We start from the raw sequence: 27453 nt of genomic DNA on the forward strand, positions 1-27453 counted from the left end.
AAGACCTTTATGTGTAAAATTAAAAAAACTTGCATGTTTTGTCATAAATATTCATCACGGGAAATCAAAATTTGGAAAATAAGGCAGGGTAAGAAATAGGAGCTCTTTAAAGGTCAACAAGATGCATACATCACGAAATATTGTCGGAATAAAGAACTGCAGAAAGTGAAAGTTCCGTGGTAGTTGTGTAAGGTATAATAAGGTCGTTCCCGTCGATTTTCAAGAACAAAATTAAATAAATGGGGAGTTTGTAAAAATCGACGGTGATATTAAGTTGGGGAAAAAGAAATCCATTATTTTTTCGGCAGATGGCTTTACTGATAGATTTCTCGTAATGTATCGACCAAGCAATTTCAGATTTATGCTCGTTGGAAAGGTGACACTTCGCAGTAAAACAAATATTTTGTTTTTTTTCAGTTGTGAGTTACAGGGTGTTAAAAATGGAAGTGAACAAAGAGAAAATGCGGTACATTTTACAGTTTTTTTTTTTTTTTTTTTTTTTTTTGACAAAGGCGAAAATGCAAGCCAAGCGGCAGGATGTTAAAGATACACCTCGCACAGGTCGAAAATGTCGATAAAATCGGAGAAATAATCGAAGTTGGACGGCATGTTAGCAGTCGTAACATCACCCAGGAGTTAAAAATCGACAACAAAAACTGTTTTAAACCATTTGCAATCGACCAGAAACGGCCAGAATTGGCCAAAAGGAGAGGAGTCATGTTCCACCAGCACAACGCTAGGCCACACACATCTACAGTGACTCGCCAGAAACATCGGGAGCTTGGTTGGGAAGTTTTACTACATCCGCCATACAGTCCGGACTTGCCACCAAACGATTATTTCTTCAAGGGTAAACCAGTAAGGAACGTTCAAAAGTCGGACGGGCGGACTATATGATACTCTTCACCTTTTGTGATATACATAGATATTTGAACCAATTTAAATTAACTCATACACATATAATTGTGAAATCTATGAAAAATAGAATGTAAATCGAGCAAACTTTTAGTGTACCATTTACATCAAATCGGACGAAAATATTTATGGGAACTCTATCTAAATCTGAATCGATTTCAATAGAACTAAATATATATCATTCTAAACTAATTTCAATAAGCTATGCAAATTTGCGTCTCAATCGAACAAATAATGGGAATTTGTGCACCATTTATTTAAAACCGTACAGGAATATATATGGGAGGTACATTGCAGGAAATTTAAAATATAGGTCCATCTTTTGTCGTAAACATTATATAAAGGTTTTACACAATTTTAAGTATTTTAAAGTGACTGTAATTTTGCGTTTAAAAGTATTGGGGAGTACAAACCACTTTGGCAGAAAATGTTTAATATATATACCCTTTTTGGCACATCCCTACATACTATTCCCGTTACATTTTCGGTAGTTTGAAGGCTTTAACCGAGATTTTGGCGGGAAAAGGTCTTATATATATATATATATATATATATTTGTTGACATATATGCCTATAATAATCGCGATCCAGTTTTATTTTGAAGGTTTTTATTGTCTTTTTCCATCGGAGTGGACACGACCCTAAAATAGGTCTTCCCAAAAAATGTCCAATACAGGTTCTTTCTTCATACCATAGTGAGTAAAAACTTCATCGAAATGCAACTCATATCAACTCAGTTTTACTCACATGTAACGGCAGCGCCATATATTTTGTGGGCGCAATCAACGAATTGAACCTGGGGAGTACAAAACTTTTTCACAGAAATGTTTCATATAGGTGCTCCCTTTTCATCGTTTTCTGAGAGGTAAAAACTCTCCTGACTTTTTAATTTGACAATTATATACATCTGACTAAAAGTGCGAAAAATAATGAAATGTGTGAATGTGTTTTTAAATTTGGCAAGAGATAACAAAATTTAATTTGAATTTTTTGGTAAATAAATACATTTTCCCAAATTTCTATTACAGAATATTTTTATTTACCCCACTGACATCGATGCCTCAATACCTCAATGATCTGCCTTGAAATGATTAGACCGTGCCGCTCACCACTCAACAAACTGTGGCATATGGCTGACTGTTAGTTTTTTTTCTGTTTTTTAACTATTCATAGATTTTTGCTACCATAGCTCAAACAAAAGGTAAAAGGAATTGTTACAATCAGTATGATAGAAAAAAACCAAACCAGCAACAACAACAAAAATCTAAAAACTGAAAACCTCATGGTGCCATTTTCAACTGTTTGCATTTAAAATGCAATGATTTCCTTTCTGTAGTTATTTTTTTGTCTAACCGTTTTTCCTGAGCGTTCGTTTTTTCTACTGTAAGACTTCTTTTTTTTGTCAGATTTTTTCTATGAATTTCATACGTTTGTTAACTGATGTCTAATACACGGAAAGGAAAGGTAGCGTATAACGACATCACCTTTCCTTAGTGCTTAAACAAAAGGTTCGCTAAACACACCGTACATACATACTTACTCGCTTAGGTATGTACGAGTATGTACGTATGTCGGTATGCCGGCATGAAAATACATAGCCGCTTGTCGAATGGACAGACGGACGGACGGACATACAGACTATGGATGTGACAAGTTAAGTATTGTTTGCTAAGGACTTCGTGATTTCGAAAAAATGATTGTCCACAAACACACACACACAAAGACAAGGAGAGACAACATGACCAAACGTAAAAAAATGAACAACAACACCGAAAAATCCAACAACAATGTTAGTTTAAACAAAAAAAGTTAAATAGCCTTAGCTAAAGAGTCTAAGGCTAGTTGTAGTTGTCAACCATAGAATAAGAGCCGCAATTTTTGCTTAGCTATGCCTTTGGCAACATTATGTGCGATTTTTGTTTTTGGCTAAATTTGTTGTTTCTTTTTCGAAGGGGAACACAGTTAAGAAACCCACAATCAGCTTCTTCGCCTCCTCCCTCTCCATCTCTCTGTCGATTGTCACTTAAACAGTTGACAATATTTGATTTGCTTTAGCTGTTATTTCAAAGCTACATTCAAGTCGTGTTTCATGTTCTTGTTGGAGTTGGACGTTAGTTTTTTTTTGGTCTTTTCAAAGTTTAGTAAACTCAGCCTAAACTTGTTTGAATATGTTTTACGTTTAATATCAAAATCCAGCTAACCAACCAACAAAAAAGATCATTTAACAAAATCTCAGCTACAATAATTTCGTGACAAATCTACTTCAGCGTCTGTGTTCCGACAATGAAACTACAACACGTTGATCAGTTCTGTCTAAGTTCAAATCCATAAGACCTGAATAATATTTCCTTTCCTACGTTGTTTGTTACTTTTCAAAAAAATCCAAAAGATTTACCCTCATTAAATCATTTCGTTTAGAGACCCGCATTTACAGCATGCCTTGTATGTATTTATTGAGAAATTGTAATGTGTTGTTGTTGCTGTATTTTTCTGTTACAGATTAAAAGGGAAAGATTTATTTGTATTGTGATTGGTGTCCCGCATTTATCGGATGTCGTTGTTGTCTATAAGAATGTTGGTTTCAAAAAAATGCTATCAAGGAAGTAATTTCACGAGAAAATACATTCTTAACTAACTGATGCCTTAGAATGTGATAAAATTTTAATCAAATTTGTTTTGTTATAATTTTTATTTATACCGATTCTGTATAAATCATGCTGGATAATATTTGTCGTGATAAATATTCGCATTTTTAAAATTCGGTCGATAATCGATTTGGTAAATTAAGACTGAAGATGAATTCTAGAGTTATTCTAAAAAAAAGTAAATGTATTGGCATTGTATGTATTTAAAGAAATAATGAAATGTGAGAATATGTTTTCTAAAATCGAATTTTCAATTTGACGACTTAAAGTAAAATTTAATTTCAATTTATTTGCAAATAAATACACATTTACAAATTTCTAATACTGAACACCCGCCGGCTAAAATTCTAAATTAAGACATAAGTTGAATTCTAGATTTATTCTGAAAAAAACAAGAGGAAGTTGTTTTCTAAGGTGAAGAGATGATTCAAGAATCTTACGGTCGGATCTTATATTGAGAATATCTCACGAAATTACAGTGAGCCACAGTCAAAAGTATCCCCTTAGCTTTTTTATAATAAAAATGCAATAAGTAGGAGAGACTGGGACACTTTCGGCACTTTTTGTTTAGAGCTCTATATCTCTGTAATTATTCAGCAGATATAAAAACTTTATGGCTGATTATTGCCCTCTGATACTTAATTATAAAAACTAGTACCAAAAACATATAATAAATTAGTATTAGTTAAAAAATTTTTCAGTTTTGTAAAAAAGTCAAATTCGCCCAATGTGCCACATGTGTGACACATTCGGCACCATAGTCGTAGCCTGGTAATTATAACCGCTATCAGTGTGGTTGAAATTCAGGTCCTTTAAATGTTCCATTTTGTTTTAATATGCGACTTGTCCTTTAAGGCTATATTCTCTAGCGGCGGACGTTGACATCTCAAGGCCACACACACCATCAGAAATAGCTTTTCTTCTATTGCGTTTTCGTTAGCACAAGCACGTTTGGTCTTATATATGTAATTTCGAACCGTATTAACGGAATATGTTTAAAGAAAAACGTAAAAACATTTTTAGAAAATAATATCGAACTATCTGTATATGGCCGAATTGTGCCCATTTTAAAATACCGAATGTATCCTGAAGGCACTTTTTACAATTTTTTTTTTAATTTTTTACTAATCTTCTAAAAAGATTATTTTTTTAATCATTTTTTTATAAGAATATACATTTAAATTAACTACTTCTTAATAATACTGCCTTAAAATGTTTGGATTCATCAGAAAAAATAAAAGATTTGCAAAATGCATAATCCAAACGGATGCAAAACTACTCTTCTCTTTTTTTTATTAAAATTATATATAAAAATTGGCTCTTTTAAATTAGGATGTTCATGTTCACATACAAAAACCAGTTTGGGTATATTCATCAGATGCATCCTAACAGACGCATTTCTGAAGGACCATTAACATAAAAGTTGATGAACTAAAATACGTATGTGATCTTAATCTGAATGGGAACCGGATCGATCTAATTGTTCCATAAACATGTCATTCTGCAACGTATACTAAATTTTTCATTTGGATAGATATAGAGTCGTTTTTACCATGGGGACAAATTTCTTTAAATCGATTTAAAGCAAATATCAATCGGACATCCGTTGATTATTTGGAGCCCAATTAACATGAAATCGGTCGAAAATATATATGGGCTATGTCTCTGTTTCAACAAAACGCAATTACGTAATTCTATGCTCAATTTTGTCCTTTGTGCAAAATGTCATACCAATCTAACAACCTTTAATATATGGATGCTATATACAAATCTGAACCGATTTCAACGAAACTTACCACAGGTTAGGTTATACTAACTTCAGTACGTTTTGTGCCTATAGGCCATATTTTGGGTCCTTGGTGCATCATTTACTTAAAATAAGATATAGGAGAGTTGGCTATACCACTCATATATCTTATTTTAAGTAAATGATGCACCAAGGACCCAAACCGATTTTAAAAAAACATACCACACGTTATGCTATACTAATTTCTGTACATACCTATCGGCTATAATTTGGGTCCTTGGTGTATAATCCTTGGGACCATGGTGTATAATATCTAAATCTGAATCGATTTCAAATATATATGACACAAGTTAGGCTATACTAACTTCAGTACGTTGAGCAAAATTTTGTAGCAATCAGCCTAACTTTGTGTTTTTGGTGCACCACTTATTTAATACCGAACGAAACTATATATGGGAGTTATATGTAAATCTTAACCAATTTTTCCCAATTTCAATAGGGTTCGCCTTGGACCAAATAAATGAGCTATACCAAATTTCATCCAATTTGGATCACAAATGCGATCTGTACTTTTTTACAATTAACATGGGCATATGGAAGACGAAAATGCATAAATCGACTCAGAACGTGTTTTTATACATATGTATACCCAAAAGAATCCCTGTGTCTATTTCTTTTTGTTTTGTGTATTCAAACATATGCACAAAGAAAAAATACCTTGTACCACAGTGTGTTGAAGGGTATAAATAATAAAGAAATTTATTCATTAATTAACAAGCACTTATGTCATTTTTATTATGAAAAAATCAAGAGAATAATAATTGATTTGTTTGATTGATTTGAGCATTAGTTTCTGGATTTGTATTCAATAGTTATTTTGTCCTCGAAAGCATGTTTATACATTCATACATGCGCAAGAATTATAGAAAATGCATAAGGGCCTTCAACTTTATCGGTTCTCATATCACGGATATCTCAAATTTCATAAAACATTTTTATACTTTGAGAAAACGAAATTTCGTTTTACAGACTCTTACATTGGATATTTGGTAGGACCTTCAATATAATTGGTTGGGACTTTTATAAAATGTGACTACAACTAGAAACAGCAAGCCTAAATCGCATATTGATATATCCCATTTGCAAAATAAAGTATTCTAGGCATAGTAGCATTGTGTGTGCACTATTTTAGAGCTATGTGCATACTAAATACATATAGAATAACATATTGAAATTTTGTAGTTACATACCTACATAATTTATGTTTTGTGATCGTGTTCCTGTCCTCATTTGACTCATCGCATTCGCGAATCTATTAATTGGATTGGAACAAGTAACGTCACATGGTGTCGAACATTTTTAATTCTTTGCCTTCTCCATGAAGTGAATCTTCAAAATAATTTGGGATCTGTATATTGGGCTTTGTCAAAACGTGGACCTACATTGAAAATTCTTCTTGGTAGAAACTACTTTGATCGGATATCGAACCCCGTGACGTTTAGTCCATAACCGATGATAATTGTTAAAAATGAAATTGATAGTTTTTGCCAGCTATGATTAATATCCGCCCATTTAAAATATGAATATGTCTGGTTTACACAGCTTCGCGCCCAGCATCATCTTTGGTGGTATCTTGTAGTATTGTATACAAATAAATGGAAATAGATTCCTAAATTAAAAAAAAAATACATATGTACATATATGTATGTTGCTGTGCTTTTATCTTTTGATATATTTGAAAGAACACAAACGTGTGCTGGTATTTTTAGTTTAAAATAGAAACATTAAGTTTTTTCGTGGGTTACTTTTAATGATTTATTGTTTTATTAGCTAAAAATATTTTCTATTTTTTTTTTGCTGTTGAATGGAAGACATGTTGTGACTCGTTGCCGCATTCTGTTTTTGTTGTTGTCGTTTCGTTTTTGGTTCATTTCTAAATGAAGTCACTGCGTTGTATTGTTAGATTTTTGTTGTTAATGGCATTATTGGAACAAGTTTTGTGTTTGTTTCGCTCCCTCTCACTGTTGAATATTATTTTGAATATCTTTTTTTTATTGGTGACAGCTTTTGTTTCTGTTTTATTTCTTAATTTAAGATTTATTTTGTTTTTGGGGTATAATTTGCTTGTATTTCATTTTTGTGGGGAGTCTGTCGATATGTTTGTACACAAAATATTGTTGGCGTTTGTGTGTATGTTTGTGTTTGCATCCATGTACCTGAGGCCTATCTTTGGATGATGAATAATATTTTAGATTGTCATATTTATTTGGAATATCCCTGAATTTGATTTCTTTGGAATACATCTATATTATAAAATATACACAATTTTTAATTGGAAACGTGTGTTGTTTGATGATGAGCCATGTATTTTTTTAATGATATTCTTTTGTTATTTTAACATTTTTGATTTATTTATTTGCTATATTATGAATTATTAAAATATTCCAATATTATACAGATTTTCGTAATGAAAGATTAGACCTTTGCTAGAACGTGAACTTTCCAACAGCTATAGGGATGTTTATTAAATTCTGAAAGTAATGGAATAGCTTGATCCCCCACCTTCTCTTAAAACAAAAGACAAATCTGGCAAGAGAAAAAGTGTCAGTACCGACAGATAAATTGCGTTTGCGGAGGTATTCGAAATTACTCACTGGGTTTATTATTCGCTTTATATAAAGTATATTATTTTTATTAAATAGATTTCGGATTTAAAATTAAATTTTAAAAATAAAATTTAAAAATTCACTTCAAATTAAATTTTAAATGGATTTGGTCCAAAACCAATATTTCGATGAGGCACACTTATGCCGTATTTAGGTTCAGAGCCTAAATAACTCAGTACCAGCGGGTGTCGTTAATCTGCACAACGATTTTCGCTTATCTGATATCCATTTATCCGCATAAGAGAAATAAGTTTAGTGATACCCTCCACCCTGCACCTTTATATGGGGGATATTTCAATCAAAAATTACAGACACTCAAATTAAAAACATAACTTTGAATTTTAATAACCCTTAATAAAACGGAACCTTGAGGCTATATAAAACAGGAACTTTATTCTGAAGAAATTCGGGATGTCAAATTACTGTCATTTCAATGTATCAAAAATTTCATGAAATACAAAAACAAGCTATTCGGTTAGATAATGTGGAAAAAAACTTGAAAAAATAGAAAAAATTTCACCGAAAATTGTTTTATTTTATGGGCATGGGTTGGAGCTTCATCTGAAGATCATCTGATGTTACATCCATGGTTAAAAATATAAGAGATCAATTAGGGATCTTAATCAAAATATCATCAACACTTGAAATATTTTATTTTAATTAACAGATCTTACTCAACAAGAAATTCTATAATTCGCAATTTTATGATCTAAGCTTTCAACTGACTATTATTACTTCATATTTTTTTCCATAATTTTATGATCTAAACTTTCAACTGAAAAGCATATGAATGCAAAAACTATTACTTCATAATTTTTAATTTGTATATTTAAGTATATCAATAATATATAACCAACAATTCATATAAATGTATATAAAAATAAAATTGAATGACGCCGATTAAGTTAAAATCGATTTAACTACAAATGATTATTCATTTTTTTTACACAAATGTTAACATTGGAACCTCATTTTCTGTTTACATATTATAAGGTACCAAATTTATATTTTGAAATAAAATACGTGCAATCTATTCTCAAAAATGCAAAATAACCGACGCTATCTTGCAAATAAAATGAAACACTTTCAAAAAACATCAGCTAGTCAACAAAAACTGCTTAAGTTCATAGTAAAAAAATAAATAATTTAATAGTAAATTTTATTTTCCCGCTGCAATGACGACGGCAAAAGTCAAACTCACAATAAAAATTACGAAAACAGAGCATAAACTATCATCTGATACGATACAAAAGCAACATTCATATTTTTTCGTACACAAACGCACTCACTCACAGAAACCCGGTAGCCCAAAAACAACTACTTCTTCATACAATAACAACAAACAAACAGACCATCATCGACCTCCTTATAACAGCAATAAAGAGTCCAAAGGAAGAACATTTCGACGACGACAACAAGAACAAGAAGAAAAAAACGGACGAAGAAGAACAACAGTGCCTGAATGATTACAAAAGCAAAAGAGTCCCATGCATGATATGGCACTGAGGCACCGAAAAGTGCCCACTTGTGCGCAAATATTGTGTGCCAACGATAAACACTTCAGAGCGGCCATTAAAATCAAAGAAAAGTCAAATATACGTTATGGTGGCAAAAATGTGAGAGCATAAATAACATAGCAGAGCACAATCGTCATTATCAACAAGCAACAACAACAACAACAATAACACACATTCATTCACACGCACTCTCGCTCTCTATCTCTCTTGATTTTGTTGGCTCTCTGTTTTGATTCTTAAAGAAACGCACACTCTTTTCTTCAACAGCACTACTCCTAGTGAAGAAACTAATCACAAAGAGTATGCGAGAAAGAGAGAGGGCGTTTGTTTGTGTTTGCACAAGTTAAAGAAGAGTTGTGTTGTTGTTGCTAGTTTGCTGCTGTTTAAGCAAGAGAGTAAATAAATTGTCGGGTGAACCGGCTTATGACCAAATGAATAATGGCGGTTGCTGCAAGACAAATAACCCAACCTCCTTCTCTGTGTTTTGTTGCTGTTGCTAGTTTTTACCGTTTATTGCTCATTTTCAGTTTCATTGCTTGTGCTCTTCTTAGTTGGGTTGCTTGTTCGTTTGGCTGCATAGATGGATGGCTGGCTGGCTGGCTGGCTGATGTGGCATGCCGTCGGTATAGTTGTTTGTGTTGACTTTAGTTTAGCACAGAGTTGTTTGAGCTATTGCTTTTTCATCATTGCAGACTTTGTTTGAGTTAGTACGAACGTGCAAGTGTATGGGTGTGTGTGTGTTGCATGGCTGCTTGGTTGCCGCTGGTTGTTATTTATCTATCCCTTTTTAACTTATGTGTCTGTTTATGGGTTTGATTTCATATGGCACCATCCAATATCCATGTCATAGCGAGAGCAATAATAGCAACAACAACAACGATGACAATATTCGAGTAAAACCATCATGATTTATTTAACAGCGACAAAAGCAAACGTCGCAGCAAAAATACGAAAAAAAAGTATCTTCACGTTTTTGGCCAAAACAAGTGATTGTGAATGTTGTGTAGAGAAGAGACCGAACAAAAACAAACAAACAAAAAGAACTGAACTGAAAGCATAGGAAATAAAAATGATGTACGATTTGAGAGTTGTCTGCTTTTTATAATGTGGGCCACAAAATTTTATGCAACATAAAATTCCGATACAGTCGGTTTTGAGGAACGGAATTTTATTTTGAATAAAAATCGTTTAAAGGGGAATGAGGTGACTAATATAGTGTAGATCGGGAGTATTTGGCATGAGTTATTAAATTGAACTTAGCCGTAATCTTGAGATTAGCTTTGCACAAAGTTAAATACATGTTAACGAATAGAATAAAAATATTAAACAAACTATTATCTCGAGTTGGCAGATATTGTGATTTAATGCACAATTTTAAAAATAAATTAATGAGTGATATTTGAAACACGGTGTAATATGTTATAATAATATTCTTAATAAAATTACAACTTAAGAAACTTTCTGATATAAAGATTTTTTCGATATAACGAATGGGACTTGGTATCAAAAAAATTTGCAATAATTAAAAATATATATGTATAGGTTTTTATATTAAATGCTTTTAGCCTCTGAAATGCCTTATTTAGCCTTGTCGAGAATTGGATGAAAGGTTCCCGTAGTCGGCACCATGTTTAATAATTGCAATGTTTTAATAAAAAAAGTATTTGATATAAATGTTTCAATATAACACTGATGGAAATGTTCGATAACAGTAATTTATTAAAGAAAATAGCAGAAACATTAGTTAAGTAAATAATGTTTGTTTAACTAAAATAAAATAATAAAATAAAATATTTTTTAAGTCTTTTTCAATTATGAATTTATATTATTTTATTAGTAGAATAACTATATCATTGGTATGCCTCATCAATTCGATATTATTAATTTTCAGAACTGTAAAACTACTGCTGTTGGAGATATAAGTTTTTGCATTAGAACTAAATGCAAAATATGACACCCGATTTTTCGAATTGTACTCGATTTTTTTTAATTCGAAAATAGTAATGAAGATTTAAATAAGAAACTTTATATGTTCAATATATATTTATTCAATTTAACTAACTTTGGGGTATGCCAGTCAATATCAGCACTTTAAATATTTTAAAAACTCTTGATTACTTTGAGAAATGTCTCAAATATTTTCCAATTTCATGAAAATTAACTGAGAATGTATACTAAATAATATAATTGTATGGTATGGTATGTTCATAAATTTTTGAATTTCAGAAAAATAGTTTTAAAATTGTTTTCATTATTCTTAAACATTCATTGAAAAAAGAGAAATGCGGTTTATATTTCTAACATGCCAATGATCTGTTTAATTTCTGTTTTTATTAACCAAACATGTTTTTGTAAAATATTACGTTGCAGCAATTCATTCATTTACCTTTACGTACCTTAACCTTAAGGGGACACACCCCATTTTTCAAATTCGGCTTTTAACTTTGCATACATGTATTTGAAGGCTTAAAGAAGAAGAAAATTGATAAAATGTTTCCCATCACTGGAATATAAGAATCTCAAAATTCTGACGCAGTTAGGAATGAACTACGATTATTGACTCGCTCGAAAATTATCTATTTCGACAACAAGCCAAGCTGTAAAATAGGACAGATCTTCAACGCTTGGATTTATCATAGTTCATAAGATATCTATGCTGGTGCCGAATAACGTATTAAAATTTGGAACCGCCAATCGTAAAAACACTGTTTCGAGAAAAACACATAAAAGTGTTGAGAAACGATATCGCTGTCACCTGTCTCCTACATTATATCTTCAAGATTTTTTTGAAATGTTCACTTGAAATGTTAAATAGACTTTCTCAAATAAAAATAAAAAGTCTATTTTTGGAAACCTAGAATGGAGGGCTATATATACTTTTATATGAAAAAATGTGTATTACCAGACTATCGTATATTTTTATCAAACCTATCTATATCATGTTTGAATTCTAATTTAGATTTGTTTAATTTGAATTTTGCCTTGTAGGAGCAGTGATCATTTGAAAGTAATATTTAAGTGATTATTTATACTCTTTCGAGTCGAGCTTAATGAATTTAATTCGCATACGCAAGTTTCGCATCAGGGCGGAATAAATACAAGTTATCAACGTGCGACCTTTCTAAAGCCACATAGCCCAATATGCCTGATGAGCCGCTTAACCAACGGCGAAACGCGTCGCATAATGGGTACCCACCATATTCATAAGATTGGTTCTTCTCCTGGCTTTCCTTTTCATTGCAAAACTTAGATCATTAAGCTCGACTCGAAAGAGTATAAATAATCAAAACGCACCCTCCATTACTCTATATCATGAGTATCAAACATTCGTACAAAAAAAAAAATCAATATTTGTCCTCGTTTTGGTATTACATCCACAGAAAAGTAACCTCATTTTTGGGATTTTGAGGATTCCATGAAAAATTCTGCACTTTGATATTTTATTTTCTTCTGGCATCAGTTTACCATGATCTATAGTACCTATATAAAAGTTCCGATTGATTTCAGATATTTCTAATGTTCATGCAGTTTAAAGTAGCTTTTACTTGCATTTTTTTCTAAAACTAATTTAGTCGGAGTGTGCTGTAATTGTATAATTTCCTATAATTTGGCAAAAATTTAAAACGATATTTCCTGTATCAACATTATCCGATTTTTATTATTGCAAATTTATAGGATAAAAAACTATAAGATAAGAACATATAAACAAGGATCTACTGTTTACATTGGTGTTCATATAACAACAACGAATTTTGTTTTACAGCTAATCACTTTGCGCTCAATTTTATTTTGTGAACATTTCTAACGAATTTTTTTTTTTTAATATTTTTTCCATCTTCTATTTTCCTTTTGAAAACTGTAATTAGTTGTTTTTAACAAATAACACTGTTCCATTGTTGTTTGCAACATGTATAAGTTTCAATACTCTATTATTTATGTATCGCAACATTATTTGCCTTAGCAACATTGTCAACATACTCAATCTTTCAATTGAGTTATGTTGCTCATAATTTCAAAAGAGCGGAGATTTATTATGGCAACATTTTACGAGAAATGTGTGGTCGCCCAGTGAAATACCCGTGTGTTTATGTGTGTGTGTTGCGCGAGTATGCAATCAATGTGTTTTGTGTGAGTAAGAGAATGGTGTGAATGAATGAATAAAATGGAAAACACACAAACGAAAGATGAATTACTTTGGCTATTCACGGCGAATTTATTTATGACGGCCATATTTGTTAGAGCAGTAGCAATAGTGTTTGGTGTTGTTGTTGTGTTGTGTGTGGATTTTTTATTTCACATTCATACACAACTGAGTCATTTGCTTGCAAACTAAAGATATTTTTTGGCAATGAATTAAGGGCGAATTGTTTGTGAAATTTGCATTGAAATGGACTGAAAAATGGACGGACGGACGTTTAGACTGTGGAATAAAGTGATAAATAATAATAAAATAAATATTAATTATGTGTTTTCTTTATGGATTTTAACGATAAAAAAATAAATAAAATACATATAAAATCGGAAGCTGCATAAATGGAAACTAAATAAATGGAGATTTGCTGAACCATGCTAAACCTCAAGGCTTTGTGAAAATGAAACCAATCAATATATTTCATTGTCAAATAATTTTGGATATAATATTGGAGTGCTGAACGTATAAAATAATATCTGTTTTACACAAATTAATGTATTTTTCGTGATTCGATTTGTAGTTAAAGAAATGTAAATGAACAATGTTTATTTAAGTTTTCTTCGCAGATAAAAAAACATTGTCTGCAAAAGTTTGTTTTTCCGCTTGTTAATCGATATTAAATATAAAAAACAGTGGAATAGCTGAAGACAACCCGCCGCTTGTTTGTTTATAAATTTGTCGCATATTTTGCAAATACAAATAATAATAATCAAAATCAAGTAATTAATATTATTTGCTTCAATTGATTATTATTTTTATTTTTTAATTCCTTTTCATTTATCCCATTTCTTATAATTTGCCATACACATTTTGCGCATGTTCTTCATTTTCCGGCTGCAATAAAAATTCAAAACAAACCGTTTTGTGGGCCATATATCAGTTGTTTGTTTTGTCTGCAAAACCCCAACTTATTTGTGTTTTTTTTTTCTTCCTTTCTATATCTTCTCTCTTCGACCTTGCTTGCCGCACACTGCTGCGCATAGATTTTTTTATGCTTTATGTCTTTTTTACAGAGGGGTTGTTAAATTTATATCGTTTGCCAACAATTTTCCTTCCATGCAGTCATAAATTCCACAAAACGACAGGAAGAAAGTAAGCAAGAAATATATATACATACAGAGAAAGAGCAAAAAAAGGGAGCATAAAATACAAAGGAATAAAATACAACGAAAAATGAATAACGCGTAGAAGAAGTTTAGAATGTTTGTGTTTTCAGCACATGTTTTTATTTTAATTTAATTCTTTGTTCCATTGGAAATTATCCTAGCAGAAAATGTAACCCAGTGAACGATGAAAGAAAATTATTTTTTTTATTTTAATTAAATGAATTTGATAAAAAAGGTAACAAACAATTTAAAATAGTATGCAATATTTGTAAGGAAAACTTAATACCTCAAACAAAAACATATTTAAAAAACTTGAGATCAATGATACGATTTATCGAATCGTGTGGGGTGTCAAAAATTTACTAATAGCCGAAAGGATTTGAGTGCCTACTTAACGCATAAAAACAAACTAAACTCGACTACATATGTTACGGGATACATCGGTATAAGACCAGCAATTAAAGGCTACCGCAGGACGAGTCTAACTTATGATATCTTGAATAACTATGCATTAAATACGAATTTTTGCGAAAGCAACATTGGAGACAGGGAGCAATATAAAAAAGTAAATGACGTAGGAAAGACTTACAGAGCTTTTTATTTTGCATTATTCGACCAACAACTTTTAATTTTTGTGGAAACAAATACCGAGCTTGATCGAAATTTAGGCAAATGTAAAATTAATAGGGCTCCTATGAGAAAACTCATGTTATGATAGGACCTTGAAAAAGACGAGAGAAGAAGATGAGTGCCTAACCAAAACGGGAAACAATATTGATATTTTGGGTAGTGAAATTTGAAGCCAATGAGAATACAAGTTACAGTTACGCCTAAATAACGAATATTCGGAGGTACCGTTATATGGGTCCGCCCTGGAACTTTAGTAAATATTAATCATTTCTCGTTCAGAGATCAACTCGGTTGAAAAAATGTGTCCAAAATCCCGGATATTGCGAGGTACCGTTATATGGGGCTTACCATCAAACTTGCGATCTCTATCGTGAGTTCAAAAGACGGACACTCATATATCGACATAGAATTTATTCCGATCAGGTATATATACTTTATGGGGTTTCCGGTGAATACTGGGTGTTGCAAAAGGAATTTTATACCCTTCACCATTAGATGTGCATTCCATCTAATGGTGAAGGGTATAAAATGGAGTTGTTGTCGGCTGGAACTGGAACTACATTTAAAATTTCGATGTGATCGTTCTATAAATGCGAACTGTGGTTTGATTAGATTTTATAATGGATACACGGAGGCAGGCCGGCCACACCTAGACCCATTAGCAAGGCAAAATAAGATGGTGATAGATATTTTGAAAATTTTCATGTAAAGCCGGAAAATGTGAGTGAAGCCAATTCAAAATGTGGATCCACATTAATAGATGTAATTTCAACAGGCCGATGAACGGTCGTCTTAGGTTTTTAATCTGATTTAATCTTTATGGGGTGTCCAAAAATTTTAATTATTAAAATAGGATGGATCTTCTAAGAACCAGGTGAAATTCAAGGAATAAAAACATGAAGATCTTTAAAAATATGTTATGAAAAAAATTGAACTACTTGTTTCCTCAGTAGAAATATTTTACCTTTTGAGATCATAATTACAATTCATTACAAATTTTATGAGGAAATCAGATGGATTTATACTGAATTGCGGCCACAAAAATGTGAGTAAAGCCATTATATGGAGGCATTTTCAAACATGCACCTATATTATAAGATGTTTCGAACCTCGATGAATTATGAATGCCTTACCAAAATTTTTTAATCTTTATAAGATATTTCTAATCTCCATGAATTCTGAATGTCTTGACAATGTTTACTGGGATATTTCATGTGAGTATGGCCTTTATATGGACCTACATTGCAATATGTTTCTAACTTCCATTAATTCAGAATGTCTTGCCAAAAATCCCAAATTTAAGTGTAATATGTGAGGTCTTTTAAAGTAGAAAAATTGGGATTATTTTTGCATGAGGTTTCTTACCATACAAAAGCTATAGTTTCTCCCCTAGACCGACAAGGTTTTTTGTGCCATTATTTACGGATATTTGAAGTTTCAATGGAAAATTGTGCACAACTGTAAACCGATATATATATATATATATATATATAGAGCAAAAAAGGGGATCTAAAATTTCATGTTTCTTAACCTTTATGAACGCTGGTAAAATAAAATTTCTATAAGGTTTAACCAATTCGAGAAGTTTGACTAAGATTGTCCATACAAATATGTCAAAATTTAGCTTTGTATATTTATTTTTTTTCTATTGCAAGTTACTCAAATGTAAACCAATCTTAAATTCACCTTAAAGTCCTTGTAAATCTTTCAAGGACTCAGTGTAGTAATTTTCATTTGTAAAGGCATTTTATAGACCTAAATTGTCTATATATTAGAGTTGTAAATGTGTCTGTGTGTGTGCGTATATGTTCTACATATACATAAACAATTTCCAACGCTATCAAAAAGCCTATAAAACACCCATTTATTGTCTATGCCGATTTTTCTTCTCTCCTGTCTCTTTATGTTCGCTCGACTTGTTCGCTTGTCCTCTACAACCAAAAGGCAAAAAAGGTTGGCTTGTAATATTATTTTGGGTTTTGCTTTTCTACTTTTCATTTTGCTACATACACAGTTCACATAGCCAGCTGAGGGTGGCTGAACGTGGCTGTTTTGTTCATTGTTCTGCTTTTGGCATTTCGTTCAGGCTGAAAAACTTCCCCCAAAGGAATGTGGGTCATTCCATTGGGAATTGAAAACAAAGAAAGGAAATAAAACAGCAAAAGGCAAGGTTGATACAAACATACATCTTATCCGGCTGACACAGAAAGATTTTTCTACGTCAACCACACCACCAGCTGGAAAACATGCGAACATTTTGTAGATATCTTCTATATATTCACCTCAATGGAAGAGACGTAAGAAGAGTAATAAAAAAAATATTTTTTGTCGCATGTTTGACTATTCAGGAAGTATATTGAATAATTTTTTTGTTTTTGCTTTTTTGGTTTTGTGTAATTATTTATCTGACTCTCAATTAAAATAATGTCGATTTATCGATTGTACAATTATTATTGCTGTATAACACCTCATAAAAATTGTACAAATCGTCACAATAAACTTTACTTCAATAGAACGTGTTTTGAATATTCTTGGCGTATTTTTTTCGTATTTTTTATTTGTTTACTTAAAAAAATACACACACAACATAACGCATGAGCAACGCAGAAAATCCTTTAAAACCACTAAAAATGCCACGGACATTTGAACGTGAGACAGTCGTCAGTATAGAAACCAAGCAAACCAACTGAGAATTAAGTCTTAACCAAAACCGCCGCCGTGCAGCACTCGAAAAGTGAATGGAGACTCGGGTAATAGACGGGGTAAAAAAAAATCAAAATTCAATGTCAATTCATGTGTTTGACAGCCCGGCCTGGCAGTATATGTAGACTTCTTCGGTCGCTGCTGAAATGGAACACACGCATACCGGCGACGCTGTCTGTCGGTTGGTTGGTTGATGTGTCCGTCCATTGTTACGTACCTTATAATGTATTTGTTATACAACACACAAATATTTTTGTTAGTTTTTGTTGTTGTTGTTAGTATTATGGAATATTAAGAGGTAGTTTTCTACATTGAGGCATTGAAATAAATACCGCCGTTTTTCTCGCTTAAAGTTTAGGTTTATTTTGGGTTTGCTTTTATTTTAATTTTTTTCTTTCGAAATTTAATAATAAAGACATTCGCGTCTGCTCGTTTGAGCCTGCCGTTAATTTATTTGTATTGTGCTCTTATCTGTTTATCCCCTTCTTTTATTGTTGCAGTGTTTGATATCTTTGCTTCTCTTCTGTCTCGAGATGTGTGATAAGAATTAATAAATTATATTCAATTTTTGTGCGAGACACTTTTTGCAAATCTTTTTAACTTCATTTAAAGCGAGAAGTGAAAAAGAAGTCAGCGAATAGAGTTGAGGAGTTTTATTTATAATATTATTTTTATGAGGTTTTGATTAACGATTTTCGGTACACATTTCAAATTGTATTTGGGTTGGAACTTGGCACTTGAACAAGGAACATGAATTATTTTAAATTTCTGAAACAAAAATGGTATTTTTTTTTTAAACACTACACTGTGAAATTCAAAAAGTAAAACAGTAAAACGTCGGTATGTTCGGCCGGTCCGAAATAAGGATAATCTCTACTATGAGGTGCACATTCAAAATTTCCAAATGGATCTAAACTTTTATATGAGGGCAATGACATGTTAACTTTTTGACATCCAATGAAAACCGCAAATTTCAAACTGTAGCCATTTCGGTTGAAACCTATCTAATAAAATAATAAATATTGAAGGAACCTACTTTTAAACTTAGCCAAATATTGGTGGTAGAGAGATTTTCAACCTAATGAGACTGCAATATATTAAATTAGAACCTATTCGAGTGAAAAACATCTCAAAATATCGAAATTTGGGAGGTACGGGGGGATACATCCTAGCAATAATGCCCTTGGATATTGCGAACAGGCAGAGAATTAGGATACAAGTAAATAGCTGGGTAGGTAAAAAAGTGCAACATATCGTGTGGTCCTAATCCACATGTTGGATATGTGTTGGGCATTGTGTCCAATTGAAATTAGGAGGGGTATATAATTCTGATAGAACCTATGATGATTACTAGCATGCTGCTCCGGGCATTTCATCATACTGCATTTGCATGAATGGTATTCAAACATGCCTAACAGGCCTATTGATCTAGAGATTCCGCTAGTACATCTCCTAACTTGCATGGAAGGGGGAAGAGGTCTGCAGAGCTATATGAAAAGTATTCGCTTCCTCCTGCCATTCTTAGGGCAGCATTCTGGCAGGACTCACAGTTCTTCCTTTGCCACACTTGTACCCCTTCCTTTTATAATGAAGATCACTCCTGACGTGTATGGCAGGGTGAAGCTTGTGTTCCCGACAATAACACCCAATCAGTAACTGTTTTCTTAATTCTCTATTGCAAATACAGACGACTTGAATAGGTTGTTAATGGATTTCTCAATCGACCACTTTCTAGTGGAATGGAATGTGTAACTATACAAGACAAAATATTCTATGCTCCATATTCGAAAGAAGATTTCGACTAGAGACTGCAACATAAAATAATTATACTAATAAATATGGTCGGGTTATATTTCTGGGATCATCTGGACTAAAACTATATATTTTCTGCTTTCAACTCTTCAGAACCCAGGTTCAGGTCATAACATCACCGGGATAGAAAATTTGACGAACTTTTCTCTGTAAATATACGAACTTGTAAATCGCGTTTACGTAAGTTAAGACATTGCTTGCCTATGTCACCTGTAAAGAAATGATAATTGGATAGATTTTATTGTCTTCTAGTCTTGTGACAAAAAAATTGCTCAATTGGACTCTACAACGATCGGTTACGGGCGCTCTGCTTCAGGAATGATCATAAACTCTGATTTATATTTTCCTGTGTGGAAATATTATTTAACCACGTGACCATTTTGGCAAAGCTATATTGACCCAGCAATCTATGCCTATTACAACGGAGCATGGGTACACCTGCAAACCAAATGTTCAAAAGTTTCTATATCATTATCGGATCCTCGTAAAAATTTGTAAGTATGGATATAATTTTGAAGTGTACTATTCTGAAGATTCTTAATCGGATTTTTAACTCTAATTTTCCAATAGAAAGTAGTGAGTTCACTTGGAGTGTCTGCATTCACGCACCCTTTTCCTTTTACATTCCAAATTTTTCACAGTGAACCGATTTAGAAGATTATCGGAGGCGTAATAGATTCATCAATTGACATATCAGCAAACTAGAGTGCTATCGAGCAAACTAGTCTTAAACATAATTTATTATGGCTATGTTCTCGGGTTTGAAGGGGTAATATGTGGTATTTGTTGTTGTTTTTCTTAATGATTCCCATATATTTTATTTTGTTAAATTTGACGATTTTGTCTATAACATCCTTTAACTATCACAATACCATGATAAATATTATTTAATTTAATTTTTATTATAAATGCTCCCATTAGCACCCCCATATGTCCCCACCATAATCACAAATAAAAACACATAAATAGGATTTTTTAGGTTTTCAATTTTTTTGTTGTTGAAAAAAATTTCAAATTTATTTAATTTAAAATTTATTAATTTTTTAAATTTATTTTTGTTGTTGTTGTTGGTTTCTTCATTTTTTTCTTTTCTCTTGAATATTTTTTTGTTTTTTGTTTAAAACTTACAGACTACAGGTAGAGAAGACGCTAACTAAACACAAAAGGAAATAAAAAAGATTTGCAGTAGAAAAAATTAAAACATTAAATAAAAATATTTCGTATTTTTATTTACTTAAAAACAACAAAAAGAAAGAATTTAATTAATTATAATTATAATAATAATAATTTTAGGCTAAACAAAAAAGCTATAATAGATAGGAAAAAATTAATGTACAAAAGTATAGTAATATATATAGGATAATTTTTTAAAGAGTATAATTAGGTTTTACACAAATTAGAATTTTGTTCATTAAGTTTTTTTTATGATAATAAAATTCCATTAAATATCAACAGTATACGAGAAGTATCATCCTTTTTTTATGTGGGAGGGGTGTTGTTTTTTGAGATTTTGTAATTTATTTATAACATTTATATTAAAACTAATAAAAAAAATTAAAAAAAATAATAATAATATTAAACTTAATAAAAATTAAAAAATAAAAATTAACTAAAAATTAATTTGCACAGGTTTTGTTTTACTTATTATTGTTGTTTGTATTTTTTAAATTACGTATATATTTACTCTTAAACTATAGCAACTATTTATAAAGGCATGTAATATGCCTAATATTGTTTTTAGGGTTTTTTCTGTTTTTTTTTTGTTTTTGTAAAAATAATAATAAATTAATTTAAAGCAAACAAAAATTGCAATTAAGTTGAGAGTTTGAGTTTCTTTTTTTACGCTTAAGTTTCTGTTCATTTTTTATAAACTTTTTTTCGTTTCTTTTTTGTTTTTGTTTAAGTATACAATATAGTATCATTTTGTTTAGATTTTAAGATTAAACCTAAAGAGAAGATTTGTTTTTGTTTTACTTGCTTCTTTGTAAGATCAATTAAAATGAGTAAGTAGTAGGTATGGGTGTCTTGTTGTGTGTGTTGGTGTGTGTGAGAGAGTAAGTGTGTGTGATTGAGTTAGTTCTCAGTAACAACAAATGCAAATGGCGAATATCCTTTCACTGGGCCTTCTGGGGGGTTTTTGTTTTTGGAGGGGTAGGATTCTTATCAGTTATGGGTGGGACTTGAAATGTGAATTTCTTTACATTTTGTATTTGGAGTTCATAGAGACGAGTTTGGTATGATAATGCTGTTAATAAAAAAATATATAATTTTTGGTTAATAACTAATTTAAATGATTTCTTTTTTTTTAAGAAAAGCTTACCATTTGTTTTCCAATTTGTACAGCCTTCAAACATTTTATGGCTGGCTGTTTGATGAAAATTCTATTTGCTGCTGATGATCACTGACATTTGTGGGCTTGTTGTTGCTGATCACCACACTTCTACTGCTGCTGCTGCGGCCGCGACCACCACCACCCATTACTATAACATTTATGCTCCTCATCTCCTCTAGTATTGTTATTGTTATTATTTGTAATATTATTATTATTATCATTATGCTGCATACTATAATTATAATAATAATTTAGAATTTTTTCCTAATTTTATTCGCCTAAATGTTGTGCTGCCGCCGCCGCTGCTGCCGCCTTCTGGGCTTGAGCCTGTTTCTCTTGTTCGTTCAATTCTTTGATGGCCTGGATTTCTTTTTTCAATTTCATTCGTCGATTCTGGAACCAGATTTTTATTTGTCTTTCTGTCAGGCAGAGGGCATGTGCCATTTCAATTCTTCGTCGGCGGGTTAGATAGTGATTGGTGTGGAATTCTTTCTCTAATTCGAGTGTTTGATAGCGGGTATATGTTTGGCGACCACGTCTTCGTAGACCATTTGTACCTGGAAGAAATGTGGATCACACGGGAAATGGAATGTAAATATTAGAATGTTCAAACAATGTGTATAAATTTTTGAATATAATTAAATACATACTTCAAAATTGAAGCTGCACGGTTAATTTTTTTTTAATTTAATTTTTTTTGTTTTTGTAATTTTTTTGTTAATTAAAATGAAAATCGTTTAACATAACCTCATTAATAATGTAACGTTAGTAATAACAATTTCTAGAAAATTAAAATAATTATTTCTATTTCATTCACTAAATTTATAACTAAGTTAATTTTCGTAAAAAAAACATTATGTGGGAATGACCCCGCTCTCGAAATGGCAATTAAAATTTAATAGAATCCTCACAATTCATAATGGTGAGGGTATAACTAATTTTTGGTTTTAAAAACCGAGTATATATTACAAATAATTGATCAGGGTGAGATCCTCCCTGTATTACACGATATTTGATATGAATGGCGTTGTTAATTACGAGAGGTGGTTCAAAATGTGTTTATATATTATTATTATTTTTTTTTGAAAACGTTTTTAAAAAATCCCAAAATATCCGCTATTTTTAATGGAGCTTTTATACAAAATTTTTCATTTTTAATGAGCTTTTTGTGTTCTTAACATTTCTAAAAGATGGCGTTATTTTTAGATCGTTCTTGAAACCAAGAGAAGATTTAAAGCCAATATCACAGATGAAACAAACGAAGAGCTTTTATGTGGTCACACTGAGAGAAAGTATGGGGAGATTATCTACTCAATACGAACCCAAAATACTATTATTATAACCAATTTGATAAAAACGTGCCCAAACTGCCGAATATTGAAGGTAGCGTTATGTGGGACTATACCAATCAAAGCTATATATATACTATATCAAAGCTATATCTTTAATATGGCGAGTTACGTCGTTATTTCAACAGACAGACGGACCTGGCTAAATCGAGATAGGATTGTATTTTGAACAATAATATAAAACGGAATGATAATATACACCTTACCATAAAGTGGAGGGTAACAAATTCGAAGGTTAGAGGTCTTATGCTGATTTTTAAGAAACAAATCGGCATAAATTATATTTAAGATTTCAGTGTAGAATTATTAAATCTTAGCCCATTATATTCCATTTGTTATTTAAAAAAACTATTTTGATTTCGTTTGCCATGATTTAAATTTAGATTTAATTTCCCTTTAGGCACAAAATCAATTTTGAGGCTATAACAAATTGATGTTTACAGGTTATACTGATTTTGGAGAAAAACAATTCGGTGTTATATTTTGTTTAAGATTTCTGATAAATTATATATTATAGTACGTTTACATTTAACTGGATTTCGTTAACCCAATGGGTTTCAATTGTCAATCCCTTTGCATATATGTCAAATAAATCCTCGTAAAGTAGGTTAACCCGGTAAAAAAGTTCTAATGTATATGCCGTTTTAGCCAAATATGTCACATTTGCATTTTTTTTAAAATATTTAGATTTCGATTTTTATGATTTAAATTTAGATTTTTTCTTCCAAGATTTGGATTTTACCCCAAGACCAAATTTTCCTTAAAGAACAACATCATTCTACTCCTTTATATTATGCTGAAATAAAATTTTTTGTCATATTCTTTGATGTATTTCTAATTGAATTTTAATACCCATTTTATTTCACATTTTTCTCTGTGTACTACAACCGCCTAATGATTTAAAGATTACTTTATCAGCGAAAACATTTTCGGAGGTTTAGCTATGAATTATGTTCGTGTATACATAATGAATGATACAGCATGGTATTTATGTACGAATGAGTATGTATGTCCGTGTGTCTCTCCTTCACCCAACCCCAACCATAGGCCGTAAAACACATCCCGTAACACATTTTGGGGCTATAACAATGTGTTTTAATGGGGTTTTATGGGAATAAATGCGTGTGTTTACGACTCAGAGAGACCCTATATGATAAATGTTCACCGCTGTTCGAAGTTGTTTTGCTTTCTCGTTCTAGCTTATATCTTCTTCACTTATTCTACGTTCATTGGCATTTGCAGTTGAATGAGTTATAATCGAGCCCAAAAAAAAAAAACACGAACAAAAAGAAAAAAGAACAACCGCCAAACGAGAATCGAGAACCAGAACAAACCCTAAAAACATAGCAGCAAAAATTGGGGCATTTTATTTTCTTGTTCTTTACGTTCCTTTCATTTGGCTGTTTGCTGGTGCCTGAAGGTAAGGCGAGAGAGCCATAAGGGGGGTTGTTATTCTCAAGCCCAGCATACCAAATTATATATTTCAAGAAATTAGACACACACGCACATAGCTGCTGGCAGCCAGTTAGCCCACTATTCAAGTAACGGTGTGTCACACTATAAAGATGTAAAATAGCAAATGATGATGATTTCCATCGTTCTGCCCACATAAATTATTTAATATTTCTTATCAACAGCAACAACAAGAAGATGAGAGACCGAAAATAAATATGAAAGAATGGAGAAAAAAACTGTGAACGAAATAAATAAGAAATTTTTGCTGATAAGGAAATTATGATTTCTTTCGGGTATTTCTATTTCTATTTTTTTCTTGAGTGGTAAATGTTTATTGAGATAATAATGGTTTCATATAGCCAATAGAAATTGTATGAATGTTTTTGATTTATGACAGAAGCCTAGATTCTTGTTTTTTTAATCAATGCATTTGGGAGGATGAGGAGTAGTATTTTTAAAGTTGTGGGGTCGGGGTAGAATTATTCGAGAGGCTCGCAAGGTGGACCATTGTGAATGTATGTTTAATTTTTGTTTTACTTAGAGGTGTTTTGCTTCATCATAGATTTTGTGTCAAAATTGTTGAGAACCATGGCATCTACATAGCCCTGGAGATTTTGAATTTAGTCTGTGTCGATTATTATCTGCTTTAGAGCAAACTACCCCTTGACGATTCTTGGATTCATGATTATTGCAGAAAAAAATCCAAAATTGTAAAAGAAGAACATTTCGGCCGAATGAAAGGTTTTTACTCAGAGAATTCTTCGCTAGCTTTACCATTGTAAATCATGCCTTCTGGCCAATGGCTTTAATGGTCAATTAACATTGTTGCCCATAACTTATTTCCCAGAAATATTGAACAAAGATTAATTTTAAAACATCTTAATTCCTTTGAGTGCGAAGAATCAAAATTTAATTAAAATGTTCATTTGGTTATTGTTTAGAACATGTCATCCATTTTTTGGCATAGAGTTTATTTCTGGATCTGGAAATTTCACAGCTGAATGATTTTATTTAATATTTGTATTTCGTGTTGTTATTTCAATTTGTAAATTTTTCACAAAAAACAGAAGGATGTTATTTTTTAAAAATGTGTTAGGCATTGTATTTTTGTAAAAAAGTGTATATGTGTTAGATATTTGTTTTTATCGGTATTTTCAATTTTATAAAATTTTTTCATTTTGCCTTTTTATCTTCCTTCGTATTTTTGTGTATTTTGTGAGAAATCAGGATTTTTCTCTTTAACAAACGTTTAACAGCAAATAAAGGTCATTGTAATGTTGTCTATGTAATCTTTAAGTACAGTGGTGTTGAAAAGTAATTGTAATTTTTTTTTTTAATTTCAAAATTTTTGAATAATAATTTGAATAACTGATTTTAAAAATTGGAATAAATTTTACATAAAATTTGAAATATACAAAATTTAATATTTTTTCTTTTTTGGAAAAAAGGGGTGGAATGTAGAAAACATGAAATATTTTGGTGAAAAAAAAAAAAAACAGAGAAGGAAAACAAACAATAACGAAAAATATTTGAAGCATGCCAAAACATTCAAAAGTCTTTTGGCTTAGAAAACCTTAAAACAACTCATGTAAAAATTTCAAGTTCGGCCGGGACGAACCCTACATCGTGAAGTGGTCATTTAAAATACATCAAAAATCGATAGAGTTTCTTATATAAAGGCCACGCTATAGACAATTTTTCATTTTAAATCAAAGCCAATTCAACGTACCAAAATTACGGAATAATGGGGTGGGATACTATTATTTTGTAGAGATGAGTAAAGATCCGAAGTCCAAATTATCACATGTCGCTGACTGTTTTTTTTTTGTCTCTCCCGTACAATTTTAAAATATGCACTTATTGCCTTTACATGATAAGGCAATAAACTTTATAGGGTCTCAGGTGAATATTTCGCGATGTTTCAAATGGAATTATATTTAAATTGTCGGAAGTCAAAATTTCTATTTCTATTTGAATTCTCGAAAAATATTCGAGTTTCAAAGTCATGCACTCTCATTTATTATGAAATTTCTTTCAGGTTAAAAATTTTCACTACAATTTAAAAAAAATAATTTTTTATTATGTCTTATAAATTCTTTCCTACATTCCTCATACCTACACTTTTCTGCCTTACTGTACCGCAAAAAATGTTGGCATTTAGTTACACACACATTTAGTACACAAAATTCATGCATATTAATCAAAAACAATATCCTGCGTAAAAAGGTGTGTTGGGTTTGATCTGAATTGTTTTTTTTTCCTCTTTTTTTTCATATTCCCTTTGCCCCGCCAGCAAAAATATTTGGCACTACTTTTTAGCAGAGTGTGTTTATGTGCTACAAAAAATCTTATATATACAAACATATAAACTTCACATGTATGTA

General features: G+C 31.4%; 1 protein-coding gene across 4 annotated transcripts in view; it reads right to left on the minus strand.

Annotated features, from left to right (window-relative positions):
* Positions 1-22468: 22468 nt before the first annotated feature.
* The window catches only part of LOC133322368 (homeotic protein ultrabithorax), a 58855-nt gene continuing 53870 nt past the window's right edge, over positions 22469-27453 (minus strand). For all 4 annotated transcript variants that reach the window (XM_061531370.1, XM_061531367.1, XM_061531369.1 and 1 more), the window contains one exon: positions 22469-22822. In XM_061531370.1, coding sequence (XP_061387354.1) covers positions 22536-22822 — 287 coding nt within the window. In that variant the 3' untranslated portion in view covers positions 22469-22535. The remainder of the gene's footprint in view (positions 22823-27453) is intronic.

The sequence above is a fragment of the Musca vetustissima genome, unplaced genomic scaffold (genome assembly GCF_032173495.1).
Source record: "Musca vetustissima isolate MV318-11 ecotype Yass unplaced genomic scaffold, APGP_CSIRO_Mvet_v1 utg66675, whole genome shotgun sequence".
In the NCBI taxonomy this organism is placed as follows: domain Eukaryota; kingdom Metazoa; phylum Arthropoda; class Insecta; order Diptera; family Muscidae; genus Musca; species Musca vetustissima.